Source organism: Peromyscus leucopus, chromosome 4 (assembly GCF_004664715.2).
Source record: "Peromyscus leucopus breed LL Stock chromosome 4, UCI_PerLeu_2.1, whole genome shotgun sequence".
NCBI classification, from domain to species: domain Eukaryota; kingdom Metazoa; phylum Chordata; class Mammalia; order Rodentia; family Cricetidae; genus Peromyscus; species Peromyscus leucopus.
In genome coordinates this window covers 94,420,190-94,435,127 of record NC_051066.1, presented here as the reverse complement: position 1 = coordinate 94,435,127, position 14,938 = coordinate 94,420,190, and the positions used below count along the sequence as shown (strand labels likewise).

At 45.3% G+C, this 14,938-nt stretch overlaps 1 protein-coding gene across 4 annotated transcripts; it reads left to right on the top strand.

Annotated features, from left to right (window-relative positions):
- The first annotated feature begins 656 nt into the window (after positions 1 to 656).
- On the top strand, positions 657 to 12,210 carry Ccdc32 (coiled-coil domain containing 32). 4 transcript variants are annotated; one of them, XM_028885974.1, is made up of 4 exons: positions 657 to 734; positions 2,819 to 3,074; positions 7,579 to 7,735; positions 11,257 to 12,210. In XM_028885974.1, the coding sequence occupies exons 2-4, from the start codon at positions 2,831 to 2,833 to the stop codon at positions 11,393 to 11,395; spliced, it is 540 nt and encodes a 179-aa protein (XP_028741807.1). In that variant the 5' UTR covers positions 657 to 734; positions 2,819 to 2,830; the 3' UTR covers positions 11,396 to 12,210. The 4 variants fall into 4 exon arrangements, with proteins under 4 accessions (XP_028741807.1, XP_028741806.1, XP_028741808.1 ...); XM_028885973.1 differs by having other exon boundaries at positions 661 to 743; XM_028885975.2 differs by having other exon boundaries at positions 665 to 743; positions 2,824 to 3,074.
- Positions 12,211 to 14,938: the final 2,728 nt, after the last annotated feature.

The following is a 14,938-nucleotide window of genomic DNA, read 5'->3' as shown; positions in this document are numbered from 1 at the left end:
CTCATACTCACTCTTGTGTGTCCTGAATTCACACTTAGAATACCTATAGCAGAGTAGGAGCTTGGCATTTTTCAACTAAATGAATAAAGGAACGTCTCAGAAGTTGGCGAATGGCCCTGATGTCCTGTGTAACTGACATAGTCTAACTTGGGGTAGTCGAGGGGTAAAGGCAACGCAAATATTCAGAGAATTGTCTGGGAGGTAATTGATACATGACTTACTGCCCCAAAATCTGTATTTTTGCCCAAGATTGGGAAATACACTGGACAACAGACCAGGCAATGGCAGGTGGAAAGGGCTGCACCTAGAGCCTCGGGGCTTCGAGAACCATCTAGACATATAAGACAGGCAGGCACTTTCTTTCCGATGGGGCTTTAGAAATCAAGACCTCTCGGGACCAAGAAAAGTCTAGAAAACTGGCTTCACTATCCGAGTCGGGGATGGCTGGGTGGAAAGCTGGAACTCTGGGACCTGCTAAGAATCAGTCCGGTCTTGGAGAGGAAACTCTGGATAAGCGATTCCACCGTTCCCTGGCAACTACTAGTTCCGCCCACCGACTGCCGGCCCTCTGGGCGTCACTAACTCCATTCTACCAATCAACTCACAGGATGCCAAAAAATCAGGCATCAATTGGAGGGCTCCTGAGCTCCGTCATTCAGAGACTCCGCCCCTCACGGCTTCTTCCTGACTGCCAGCGACAGACCTGAGCTGGGCGTTTGGAGACTGCTGGGCAGGTGATTGCGGTAGGTAGGGGGCCACGGTCCAGTGTTTAGCATCCTCTCCTATGGCCTGACCCCGGACCACAACTGAGGGTATCAGGGACCAGATCATCAAGGCCAGTCAATTCTTGAGGCCGAGTGACTGAGGCCTGGGATCTGGACACACGGTTTCCTCCACTGTTCTGGACGTTCTGGGGTCAGGGACACGCGAGCTCCCGGGTGAGAGCAGACTTGGGGTTTGGGTGTGTTCAGAAGACTTTCATGGAGGATCTAAGGACTCCGTGACATAGCTGTTCCTCTGACTTTGGGCCCTCGCGCTGTCTGAACTGTCTGCTGGAATTTTTCAGACTTTGCCCTCGTCAGCTTTCCTGATCTTTAAAAGCCCTCTTACAAGCGGGAGCCGACCTATTCTATAAACCTAGATGGTTATGGAAATCCCTAGGCTCTGCACATAGCCCGTCTCGTTGATCTCAGCGTGGGCGGCTTTCAGTGCGTTTCCCAAGCAGGCAGAATGTTGGTGCTGGGTAAAAATAAGGATTTTGGAAGCAAAACATCATATACCAGCAATGCAGCTTTGAACAAACTACTCATTTGATCTTGTTATTTCTTCTTCCCGCTTCTTCCTGGTCTTTTTCCTGCTCCTCTTCCTTCTTCGTCACCAGTTCCTGGAATTCATAACCTTTCTGTCTCAGACTTCTGAGTGCAGGCCTCACAGATGTGCTCCCCCACACCTAACTGTGTCTGTAAAATGATAAAAATGCCTCTCTTTCAGTGTTTGTATTCGTGCTAATTATCTGGGTGATTACACATCACATACCTTTATTGAGTTATCACACGTTACTGCATAAATATGGGCAACTAAAATAGTAATAAAAAAATTAAGTGGTAAGAAGTATGAATGGGGATGTGGAGGAACTTGAAGGGTACAGCCCAGCTGCTGCTGTAGTGAGTGAATGCCTTTGCATTATGATAGTCCTCTTTGACAGACACTTTCACCAAGCAATGTTTTTGCTGTTTTCTTATGTAAGACTGTCAGTCTGTGTCCCGCTGAAGACAGGCTTTAACTGACGGATGACAGAACAGCTGTGTGTTAAAGAGATCCGCAGAGAACAGTGTAGCTAGCTACTTGTGCATGTGGGAGCATCACAGGTATTCTTGTGTTTCTTGAATATATAGAATGCAGTTCTGGGACTGTGGTTTCTCACACTCCTGTATGGATTCTCATCCTGTAGATGAAAGCCATCTGGAGGAACAGACTCTTCTGTCCAGCCAACTGTAAAGCCCTGGACTCTTTTAATGTATTTCTTAGACTCCTTTACCCATTCAGGGTGTGTGTGTGTGTGTGTGTGTGTGTGTGTGTGTGTTTTAATTTTTTTGACACAAGGTCACATTATAAAGCCCTGGCCTGGAACTTGCTATGTAGGCCAGCCTAGCCTCAGACTCGCAGATATCCACCTGTCTCTGCCTCTGGAGTGCTAGGATTAAAAGTGTGTGCCACCACACCTGGCTATACTGTATTTTTTTTAAAGATTTTTTTTTTCCAAGACAGGGTTTCTAGGTGCCTGTCCTGCATCTCGCTCTGTAGACCAGGCTGACCTCGAGCTCACAGAGATCCACCTGGCTCTGTCTCCCAAGTGCTGGGATTAAAGGCGTGCGCCACCACCGCCCGGCAAGATTTATTTATTTTTATTTTTATGTGTGTTTCTCCTACATGTATGTATGCGCACCACATGCATGCTTGGTGCTCACAGAGCCAAAAGAGGTCATTGGATGCTCTGGAACTGGAGTTAAAGATGGTTGTGAGCTGCCATGTGGATGCTGAAGACCAAACTAGTTGTCTGCAGGAGCAGCCAGTGCTCTTCATCTCTGAGTCATCTCTCCAGCTCCTAGACTATATATAGTCTTTCTCTTTCTTTCTCTCATTCATTCATTCATTCATTTAGAGACAAAGTCTCACTGTGTATTCTTGGCTGTCCTGGAACTCACGGAGATCCACCTGCCTCTGCCTCCCAAGCTCTGGGCCTAAGGCGTGCGCTACCACACCCAGCATTATACTGTACTGGAGCTGGTCTTCACTCACTGGAGCTTCTGTTTTTCAGTTCAGACTCCAAATGAAAATGTTTGAGAGTCTTGACTCTTCAGCTGCAAAGTCTAGCCGAGACCTCTGGGCTGAAATCTGTTCTTGTCTACCAAGTCCTGCCCAAGAAGATGTTGCCAGCCACGCCTTCTCGGACTCCTTTCTGGATTCATGCCCTGCAGGTGAAGGCCATACCGAGGCAGCGGACTCTGCTGTAAAGCCATCTGTAAAGCCCTGGGCTCCTTTGCAGGACTCAGAAGTGTATTTAGCATCTCTAGGTAAGTTCTCTGTCTGTCTGTCTCTGTGTGTGTGTGTGTGTGTGTGTCTGTCTGTCTGTCTGTCTCTCTCCCTCCTTCCCTCTCTTTCTCCTCTCACCCCAGCCCCTGTGTTTTTTAAAGAGGCAAGTTCTGTTACATTATCTTTAATTTTCTATTATGTTTTTTTGTCCTTGCCACGTGTGGGCCAGATATGATTCTAGGGGATGTCTCAGGTTCTTGGCTGGAAAGGACCCCCCCTTCTTTCTTTCTTTTTTAAATTTTTTTTTTTATTTTTTTTATTTTCTGAGACAGGTTTTCTCTGTGTAATAGCCCTAGCTGTCCTACAACTTGCTTTGTAGACCAGGCTGGCCTCAAACTCATAGAGATCCACCTGCCTCTGCCTCTCAAGTGCTGTGATTAAAGGTGTGCGCCACCACTGCCTGGCTAAAAACCTGTTTTATCAAATAGACTAATTGTGGGAATGGGAGTGTGTTGCCAGATGGGTCATTCTGTTTCTGTTAGTGATTTAGATTTATTATTTAGTTGTCTGCACCTGTATGTATATGTGTATATGCAGACATGTAGGTACCCTCAGAGGCCAGAAGAGGGTGTCAGATCCCCTGGATCTGGAGTTGCAGGCAGTTTTGAGCTGCCCAACATGGTTGCTAAGAAGTAACTTCAGTCTTCTGAAAGAGCAGTAAATATTTTTAATTAATAGCCATCTCTCCAGGCCCCTATTGGCCATTTTAAAGACATTTCCTGAATATATTTTCAGTGCCCTGTATTGTGGCCATAGTGTAAATATCTAGAGAGATATTAAAATTAAAATTGTTTCCCCTTGCATGAGAAACTAAAATTGTTTCATGCAAGGGGAAAGAGACTGTCAGTCTAGGACAACGTCTTAGTTACTTTTCTTTTTTTATTTTATTTTTTGGTGTTTTGAGACAGGGTTTCTCTGTGTAGCTTTGCGCCTCTCCTAGAACTCACTTGGTAGCCCAGGCTGGCCTCGAACTCACAGAGATCTGCCTGGCTCTGCCTCCCGAGTGCTGGGATTAAAGGCGTGTGCCACCACCGCCTGGCTCTTAGTTACTTTTCTATTGCTGTGGGAAAAACGTCATGACCAAGGCATCTTGTAAAAGAAAATGTTTAATTTGGGGTTTATCCTTTCAGAGGGTTAGAGTCTGTGGTGACAGAGTAAGGGCATGGTGGCAGGAACAGCTGAGAGCGCACATCTTACAAGGTGGAGAAAGAGAGAGACAGACAGAGAGAGAAGAGAGAGAGACTAGGAGTGGTATGAATCTTTGCAAAGCCTGCCCCCAGTGACCCATCCTCTAACAAAGCCTCACCTTCTAAACTTCCGGAACAGTTCCACCAGCTGGGAAGTACGTATGCAAATGTATGAGCTTTTGGGGGCCATTCTCATTCAAACCACCGCAGGCTGACTTTGACTGTGATATTTCTTTCTTTATGCTGCTTTTCAAACCCAAGGTCGCATACATACTAGACAAACCAAAGTTCTACCTCTGAGCCATATCCCCCGGCATCCAACACCCCCACTTTATGGACAAGGTCTCATGTAGCCCAGTTTGGCTTTGAACTTACTGTGTAGTTGAGGATGACCTTGAATGCAGCTGGAAAGGTGGAAGACATGATGTGGGATCTGTGTGAAATTTGCAAGGGAGCCAGCAGAGAAGAATGATGCTTGCTGTCATGGCCAAGGGGCAGAAGGGTTCTGTCTGCGGTAGACAGAACATCTGCTTCACAGTGATAAGAGGCAACAGTCTGGGGAAGAACCAGATCCTTTGGCTGGTAGATAGCACGAGACCAGGACTTATATGAAACACTCTTGGAGCTGGGCAGTGGTGGCTCACCCTTTGATCCCAGCAATTGGGAGGCAAAGGCAAGCAGATCTCTGAGCTCAAGGCCAACCTGGTCTAGAGCGTGAGTTCCAGGACAGCCAGGGCTACACAAACCCTGTTTCAGAAAACAAACAAACAAACAACAACAACAACAACAAGAACAAAATACCCCACTCTTGGAGATTATGATGATGATTGGTAAATATTGGTTGGAAAGTTAAAACTCCACTGGCCTTTTCTAAAATCAGTTAAGAAACTAACTGGTAATTAAAATTTCCTTCTCGAGGAAGTTGGGAGCCTTTTTACAGCCCAGGAAAGGATTAGGTAATAATGACAGGCAGGTTTGGAGTGTGCCACAGTACCTGGGCCTGCTTGCCTATTAAAACCATACATGCTTGGGAACCTAGCATACTCAGAAGCCCATTCTACCCACTAAGAGTACCTATCTCCATGACAACTAAGGCTAGACAATTTGAAGATTGTTTTTATTGCCAAATAAACTTGTGACAAAAAGAATCCACCAATAAGAGTAACAATTAAGCCGGGCGGTGGTGGCTCATGCCTTTAATCCCAGCACTTGGGAGGCAGAGCCAGGTGGATCTCTTTGAGTTTGAGGCCAGCCTAGTCTCCAAAGCGAGTTCCAGGAAAGGCGCAAAGCTACACAGAGAAACCCTGTCTTGAAAAACCAAAAAAAAAAAAAAGTAACAATTAAAAATTCAGCCAAATAAATGTTAGATACACATTATCATTTTTATATCCTTAAGGAAAAAGAAGCCTTAAACATTAACATTTATCAACTTCAGGTGTTTTATATGGGTGAGCTCTTGGTGGTGACTTACAGAAATACAAGGTGTTTATTGATTTGGTCAGTGTCTGTTAGCTGATGTAACTTTTTTTAGAAATGGAAACAAGACTGCATATTATAAAATTTCTATTGGTTCTAAGATCGATGTTACCCCTCAAACAGCTATCAATTGCTTGTTTTGAGCATTCTGTTCCTAGGGAGACAGTGTCCACTCCTTCCTTATGGGGTCCCAACGACAAAACTAAGTACTATAACCCCGAAGTTCCCCCTGGGGAACCAAGTGATTTCTTGGTCTTGTTTACAGAGCATAGGTGAGGGGCTACTAACAGAAGCATGGATGACCCCAGAGCAACTAAACCTGAGAGACATCACGCCATATAGATGATGGCTCCCCGACAGCAGCATAGACGGCGTCCCCTCAGCCACCCTTCCCCGGCCACCCTTCCCCAGCCCACGTAATGTAGCACCTCTTGAGGCTGCCCACATGCAATAGGGCAGATGGCAGGAAGTGCAGGAAGGTGAGCCAGAATCTTAGGTGAGGGTCCAACAACCGTCTTCTTCTAAGGCTGTGGTTCTCAACCTGTGACCCCTTTGACAAACCTCTGTCTCCAGAAATATTTACATTACCATTCACAACAGTAGCCAAATTACAGTCATGAAGTAGCGACAAAAATAATTTTAGGGTTGGGGGTCCCCACAGCATGAGAAACTGTATTAAAGGGTCGCAGCACTGGGAAGACTGAGAACCACTGCTCTAAAGGAATGTATGCCAACAGTGGCAGGCTGCTAGGGAGAATCTCCGGCAAGCAGGCAGCTGGGACACCCGTGCAGACTCCCACACTGCTTCACAATCAGGATATTGTCTGAGAAACGTAATGTAAGGGGCTTTCGTCAGTGAACACGGTAGAGTGTACTCACTCAAAGTAAGACATGTGACATCCCCGACCTTATGAAATCACTATGACATATGTGGCTTGTCCTTGACTAAAACATTACAAAGTACATGAATTATACAGCTGAAGACTGAATTAAACAGAAAGTCATGGTGATGTCATTTCTTGCGCGCTTCAAAAGAGAGCTCCTCAACAATTCAAATGCAAAGAAGAGTAATTAAACATCTATCATTGGGAAGCCCTGTGGACCACTCTCAAAGGGATTACAAGATATTTGCTTTTATTAGGCTCCAACATGCAGGCCACAAATTGAGGAACTATTTAAAATGTTGGAAGATATTTTTCTTTAATCAAGAATTGAATCCCACATAGAGATCCTAAAGGTCTCTTATTAGTGCATTCCCATCAAGTCAATTTTAGCATCTAATGACCCATTGGTCTCTCATCACTTTCTCTAATTCTCTCTCGTGAGGGTTGGAAACCACTTCATGTCCTTGTAACCAGAAGAAAAACCGTTTACTCCTCAGAGACATTCCTTTCCAGGAGTTGAAAACAGGAGATGGAATACACATGCCAAGCCAGGGAAAACAAGCATTCCTTAGAGAGACACCTGCTAGGCTGCTGTGATTTCAAACAAAACAAAACAAAACATGCCGTTGATTTATTTATGAGAGCCTATGGCTCTTCCTTTTTCCAGGGTTAAACATTTACTCCATACAGTGCAGGACTGGAAAAGAAGCATCTTCAATTCACTTTTATTTTTCCTCTAAAAATGTTTTTTTTTTTTTTTTTTTTTTTCAGGGATTGTGGATATATTCATCAGTAAAAGGGTTTTTTGTTTTTGTTTTGGTCTGTTTGGCTGGATATTTGAGACAATGTCTCCAGTAGCCTGGATTAGCCTTGAATTTGCTATATTGCTGATACTGGCTCATACTCTCTGTGTTAAGCTCCATTTCTTTTCTCTTCAGAGAAGAAACTAAAAAGAATCAAAGGTTTAAATGAGGAAGTAACTTCCAAGGACATGCTTCGAACTCTGGCCCAAGCTAAGAAGGAATGCTGGGATCGATTCCTCCAAGAGAAGTTAGCATCGGAGTTTTTTGTGGATGGCCTTGATTCTGATGAGAGGTAATTGATGGACAGCTGGTTTCACTGAACATGCTTTTCATTCACTAAAGAACTCAGGGAGAGTGACGTCAGAGTACTGGTATCAGTTGATACTGATAACTCTTTGAGCTGAAATCAGCCCTTGGAAGGTTGTCCAGTTTGCCCTTAAACCAACAGTGGGTTTTTCAGAATGGCAAATATCCTCAGCTACATCTTGGCCACAGACTTAATGGAGTTGAGGATGAAGTACTGTCTTCATTTTTCATTATATGGTGCACTGGAGAAGGAAGTAGAGAACCCACAGAACCATGCTTTCTTATCTCCTAATTGTCATTGCTGTAGAGCTTCTGTCTTAGTAGAGCTATTCGATGTGGGTGGGTCAGCCCCACAGTGGTGGTGCTCAGTTTAATCCCAGTATTCGGGAGGCAGAGGCAGGTGAATCTCTCTGAGTTCGAGGCCAGCCTGGTCTACACAGCAAGTTCCAGGACAGTCAGGGCTACACAGAGAAACCTGGAAAAAAAAAAAAAGTGTGTGGATCAAACAGATATATTTTTAAAGCATCTTTTATGTGATGTCACTGCTTGGTGTTTGGAGGATGATGTATTAGTTACTTTTCTGTTGCTGTGATAAGACATCGTGACCAAGGCAACTTATAGAAGGAAGAATCTATCATGGTGGGTAAGCCTGGCAGCAGGTAGGCATGGTAACTGGAGATGGAAGCAGAAAGCTGAGGGTTTATATCTTGAGCCATAAACAGGAAGCACAGAGAGTATACTTGGGATGTGGGAGGCTTTGAGACCTCAAAGCCTCCCTCAGTGGTGCATTTCTTCAAGCAAGGCCACACCTCCTAGTCCTCCCTAAACAGCATCGTTGACTGGAGACCAAGTGTTCAAATGTCTGAATATATGAGGGACAGTTCATTTGAACCATCACATTTCACTCCTTGGCCCCCATAGGCACATGAGTATATCACACTGCAAATTGCCTTTAGTCTAACTTTGAAAGTGCCTGTGGTCTTACAATCTCCACACTGTTTTAGAGGCCAAATCTCTGAAACCTAACGTAGTCTCTTAACTGTAACCCTCTGTAAAATCACTGGCCTACTCCAGGTTCAGTGGGAGACCCTGTCTCAAAGGAACAAGGTGGAGAATATGATGGATCAAGACATTGGATGTCTTCTTTTCACTTCTCAGTGTATACCCAAGGGTTTGTGCACCTGCACACACACATACCACACCTGTGCATCACATACATACACATAATTTAGAAAATTGGTGGGAGGAATAACAACTCCCATTTTAAGCAAAGGCCTTAGGGGACTATGGCTTTAGCTCAGAACACACAGTTAATATTGGTTTTGAGAGTCCCATTGTGTCATGTGAAGAAGCTACAGCCAGAATCAAGGCCAATGTCTGAATAAAACATCATAGTCACACTTCATTTAATTTACAAAGCACTTTCCCTTGCCTTCTCTCACATTTTGAGTCAGCATACTCTCAGGCCCTTCAGAAATCAGTGTAGCATTTTAAGGTTAGCCCAACTACTCTCTGAAGGCTTACAAGATAATATGTTTATTTCTGTCTGTAAAGGCTCAACATAAGTGAGTCTTAAACTTCCCCAAACAGGCAATTTGAAGCTACATGGATTCCTGATCCATTCATAACTTGGCATAATGTTCTGTCTCCCCAAAACCTCCCTCTACTCCAACACTAAGAAGATAAAACTTTGGCTCGGGGTGGTGGCGCAGGTCTTTAATCTCAGCACTCAGAAGACAGAGGCAGGTGGATCTCTGAGTTTGAGGCCAACCTGGACTACAGAGCGAGTTCCAGGACAGCTAGGGCTACACAGAGAAAACCTGTCTGTCTCGAAAAACAAAAAACAAAGCGCGCGCGCGCACACACACACACACACACACACACACACACACACACACACACACACAAAGGAGCCGAAACTTTTTCTTGTGTAGTCGAGAAAGAATTCCCTCTTTCTGAAGTAGGCTTCTCTGCTCATGGACTCACACATAAAACTCAGTGAGCGGAGGGATGGAGAGATGGCTCAGAGGTTAAGAGCACTGGCTGTTCTTCCAGAGGTCCTGAGTTCAATTCCCAGCAACCACATGGTGGCTCACAACCACGTATAATGAGATCTGGTGCCCTCTTCTATATACATAATAAATAAATAAATACCCTCTTCTGTATACATAGTAAATAAATAAATAAATCAACAACAACAACTACATGAAGAAACCCTGTCTTGAAAAAATAATAAAATAAAAAAATAAAAAACCAAAAAAATATTTAAAAAACAACAAAACAAACCTCAGTGAGCCCTGGCTTTTGTTTCGACTCCCTTTTCTATGGAAATAATTTGAACAGTTCCATGAAAAGGGTGGCAGATGAAGGGTCTCTTTCACCTGATTCTCTTGAGCTGTGGGCATGGGTGTGCTTATTCTGACCTCTGGCCCTGGGCTCGGTCCCTCCCACCTGCATCTGTGGGAACGCTTCTGTCATTTCGCGGAACTGAAAGCGAAGCAGTGGTTATGGGAAACTACTGGAGAACAGTGGTTATTGGTATTGGTTTTCAAACTCAAAGTCTGTATTTGAAGCAGGCAATTCTGCATTTCGTGAGGGCAGGTAGGAGATTGCTCATGTGAGAGATGCTGCTGGTTAACACATAGTTGTATGGCTTTGTGCTTTTTGTTTGTTTGTTTGGTTGGTTGGTTAGTGATATGGTCTCATTCTGTGTAATCCAGGCTGGCCTTGAACTTGTGACAGTCCTCCTGCCTCAGCCTCCTGGGTGCTGAAAACTGTGGTGTGAGCCACCAGTACCTAGCTGCTGCGTGTCATTAAAGAGCATAGCATGGTGTTCATATTATATCCATTTCTAGTTTACTGTGACTGTGTAATAACTGTAAGGTACGGGATCCCGGGTGCTTAAGGGAGGTGGAGGGAGATAGGAACCTGACACCTGACCAGCCCCCCTCTACACAGGCAAATGAAGAGTCCCCTGGCATAGTGGCCATTCCTTGGTGGGAACATTGGATGCTCAGATGTTTCTATCTGGGGGTCTTAATCCTCCCTCTCCCAAATTACAGTTCTTACAAATAAGCTCTGTTAGTGTAATCGAGCCTCACACTGTCTTAGGTAGAAAAGAGCTCAGTTCTCTGTCTCACCCATCATTTGGTATTTATTTGTTTCATCCCCTTGACAATTTCTTGCCTTTTCAGATTGGAGGGAAAAAAAAAGATAAAACTGAGGCACAAGCTCTTCAGCTGTTCTCATCAAGCCTTCAGAGACGCTGCTTTGAAGGGGCTCTGGCTGCTTAGAGCCAAAGTGCTCACTAGGGGGTAGATGATGCTGCTGAGCTGCCAGGACGCAGCGTCAGAGCCGTTAGCACCGTTCTTTCTCCGTGTTATCAGGGAAAGCGGGGCCGGGAGGACGCTGGTGGTGGGCCGCAGCGCAGTATCTGAGTCACCGAGCCTACCATTAAACTAATCATCGAGGGCTGACCTAGCCCTTCCCTTCTCTGCTCTTTTCTAGCACCTTGGAACATTTCAAACGGTGGCTTCAGCCAGATAAAGTTGCCATCAGCACAGAGGAGGTCCAGTTTCTCATCCCTCCAGAGTCGCAGGCTGAGAAGCCAGAGGCCGGGGACAAGCCAGCGGCAGGAGAACAATAAATGACGCACACATCAGCCAAGCAGCTGCTGGGGCCCGGGGGAAACACTGGAGAGAGAGCTCAACAGCCCGGCAGCAAAGTGAAATCCGGGGAGAGAAAACGCCCAGACTTCCAGTCCACAGAGCAGACAGCTGCTGGCCCCCAAGGACTTGCTGGGAGCTGGCTTGTGTGACTGTCTTGGATGAAGTGACTGACCCAGTGTGTGCTGGATCAGAAAGCTTGACTGAGCTCTCTTGCTGCAGGTGAGAGGTTTGCAAGGATCCAGTGAAGAACAGGGTGTGGAAGAGCCTGGAGACATTGAGCTCTTGTATATATATAATGTATCGGTTAAGTGAGCCATATATATATATATATTTTTCTCACTTCTGGGTCTTCATGTCTGTGTCTCAAGCATTCCATAGCTAAGGAGTCAGGAGCAAGTGGAGCCAAGGAGAGTGAAGTCAGCCTCCTTGAGTCCAAGCCCTTGTGGGGCTTTCTCACATACTCATTGTAAATAGAAGAACTCTAGGGAAATGGGCTTTTCCTTTGGATTTGTTCCTTGTGTCAAAAATGGGAAAAAAAGAAGTGTGAAACGTGGGTGTTTTTATCTGTGTAGATATATTTTCTATTTCATGGCTTCTCCCCCAGCTTCTTTTTGTACCAAGTTCCAAATTAGACTTGTAAATATGGTTTAGCGTTTGACACAACTCTTGACTAGTTCCAAACTTGCTCCCTGCAGCAACTTTCCTGACTGAGCTTGCATTTACTCTTTGTTTATTGTGTTGTTGTTCATGTGAAGTTTGAGTTGTCTATATAAAACTTCGTCATTGGAACAACTGTGTGGTGTGGATGGTACTGTTGACCCATTGCCTCTCATACGGACTCCCAGGAGGGAGGGAAGTAAAGACGGAGGTATGCTATGGCAGGGGAGCTAGCAACCTTTGCCAGCCTCTTTTTGTGTGTGTGTTTGTTAAGATTTGCTTATTTGGGCTGGGCAGTGGTGGCTCACACCTTTAATCCCAGCACTCAGAGGCAGAGGCAGGCGGATCTCTGTGAGTTCGAGGCCAGCCTGGGGTACAGGGTGAGTTCCAGGAAAGGGGCAAAGCTACACAGGGAAAACCCTGTCTCAAAAAATCAAAAAACAAAAACAGCAAAAGGATTTACTTATTTGGCCAGGCATGGTGGCCCAGGCTTTTAATCTCAGGACTCAGAAAGGCAGAGGAAGACCATTAACTCAAAATCTGTAAGTGTGAGGCCTGCCTGTCTACATAGCGAGTTCTAGGACAGCCAAGGCTACATAGAGAGACCCTATCTCAAAAAAGAAAAAGAGAAGATTTTCTTATTTAATTGTTTATTTATGAGGATGTGTGTTTGCTTGTGTGAGTTTCTGTACACCATGTATGAGCAAGAAGAGCCCATGGTGACCAAAAGAGGATTCAGATCCTTGGCTACCAGAGTGACAAGTGGTTGTAAGATGCCATGTGGGTACTGGCAACTGGACCCAGGTCCTCTGCAAGAGCAATAAATGCTCTTAACTGCTGAGCTATCTCTCCAGACCTAGGTCTAGGGCTGTTTTTAATACATGCTTCTGACAGTCTAAACGTTCTGTGGTAAGGTTCTGGGGTTGTGGCTGCTGGGTAACAGTGAATCCATAATGATGATGAGCGGTGTGACTAAAAATCTTCAGATTGCTCTTTTTTTTTTTTTTCCTCGAGATAGGGTTTTTCTGTGTAACGTTGCTGGCTGTCCTGGAAACCCTCTTCATAGACCAGGCTGGCCTTAAACTCACAAAAATCCACGTACCTCTGCCTCCTGAGTGTTGGGATTAAAAGCATGCACCACCACCACCACCCTGCCACACTTGCTCATTTTTAAATCAACCCTTATTGCAAAGGGTAGGTGCCAAATAGGTCATATCATATGTTTCCTTAATGATAGGAATACTTCATATTTTCCAGATACACTCTTCTCATCCCTTTTTTTCCCCCATCAACTACCAGTATTAGCTTTATTCCTACAGCTGTTGGTCAGTAGGATATATTTGACATAAAAGGTGGCCTTGGGTGGCACCTTGGGGAAGCCTGAACAGTGATGGAATCTGGCACCGAACCGGGCTGTCAAGCTGCCATCTCTGTCCGTGGGTCAGATGACAGATGACCTCACTATTCCTCCAGGGCCAGCTAATGGCTTCAGCTAGATGGAGAGGATTAAAAGAAAAGGGCTAAGGTTTTTCTTCATCCTGTATGATAAAAGAAAATCATTCTTCCTCAGTCATAACAGGAAGAAAAGCGGCAGGGTCCTGAGAAACCTTGCCAAGGAGCAGCTGGTCCTGGGACGGACGGACGGACAGTGTTCTTGTAGAGCAGAAAGTAGTGCTTCTATGATCAGGCAAAAGCTTAGCCTTTTCTTACCTTTACTTCCTATTTTCTACCTCAAAAATAGATGTTTTGGGGTCTGGAGAGATGGCTCAGGTTAGCCCTTGCTGCTCTTGCAGAGGACCTAAGCTCAGGTCCTAGCAGCTACACCGGACAGCTCACCATTGCTTGTAACTCCAACTCCAGGGGATCTCCCACACCCTCTTCTAGATTCTAAGGGCACCTACACACACACAAGTGCACACACACACACACACACACACACACACACACACACACACACACACGGACATTTTGGTATGAGAAGGCGGAGGGCTGATTTAGAGGAAACCCTGGCAGAGGTAGGAGAGGGAGGCTCCAGATCTCCAGCCATCTTGATTCATTCTGAGACAAATCTCCATAAAAGGGACTCCAGTGAGTTTTAGCTGTGGACTCTTAGTTGTTTCAGAGGTGTCAGCCTAAGTAATCATTCCTTTTAAAAAGGTGAAGCCCCAGCAACCTAAGCCCAATCTCTTATGAGCTCCCAAAGCCAGTGAATCTATGAGTATATAGATTGTTCTAGGCTCTTGAAGTGGTACTACATTTGAAACCAAGTGTTTGGGGTGCTATCTCTGTCCTGTGGCTTACTGTGTGGTCATGAATAAGTCAAATGACCTCTTCGTGTTCCAGTTCCCTTTCAGTAATTAGACTAACCATAGGAAAAATAAGATTGGCCTGAAATGCTGATCTGTTTCCTTTCACCCTAAAACCTTAGGGAGAACTTCCTCAAATCGGTGAAATGTGAGTTGGGAGAATCTTATCACCTCACCTTCCTTCCTTCCTTGTGTCCTTACTGAAACAGATCAAAAGGTAAAGCAAAGCCGTAACAGTACTCGACCTTGCAGCCAGGGAGGGATAATTACCAACCAGGGATAAGGCAGTAATGACCTGGTATAGCCAGGGAAGTAAGCTAAGTGACTGCCACTGTTTTTTCTGGCACATGCACTCATCACCCAGGCCTTGGCAAGGTCAGTGCTGGAATGGCACAGGCTTGCATCCAGTACCTGCTCCAGAAATAGGCTCCAGACACATTCACACAGCATAAACAAGTATTCCGCCAGTGCTTGCCAAGGTGTGTCCCTTCTAGGCAGGCCTGCCTAACTGGGTGATTGCTGGAAGAGAAAAGACGCCCTGAGCCACTTCTTAGATCC

Bases quoted from the DNA above. Each gene is read 5' to 3' on its own strand.
- Ccdc32 (XM_028885974.1), top strand. From the start codon at position 2,831: ATGAAAATGTTTGAGAGTCTTGACTCTTCAGCTGCAAAGTCTAGCCGA. The intron at 3,075-7,578 runs GTAAGTTCTCTG...TTTTCTCTTCAG, and splicing joins AGTGTATTTAGCATCTCTAG to AGAAGAAACTAAAAAGAATC. The intron at 7,736-11,256 runs GTAATTGATGGA...GCTCTTTTCTAG, and splicing joins GGCCTTGATTCTGATGAGAG to CACCTTGGAACATTTCAAAC.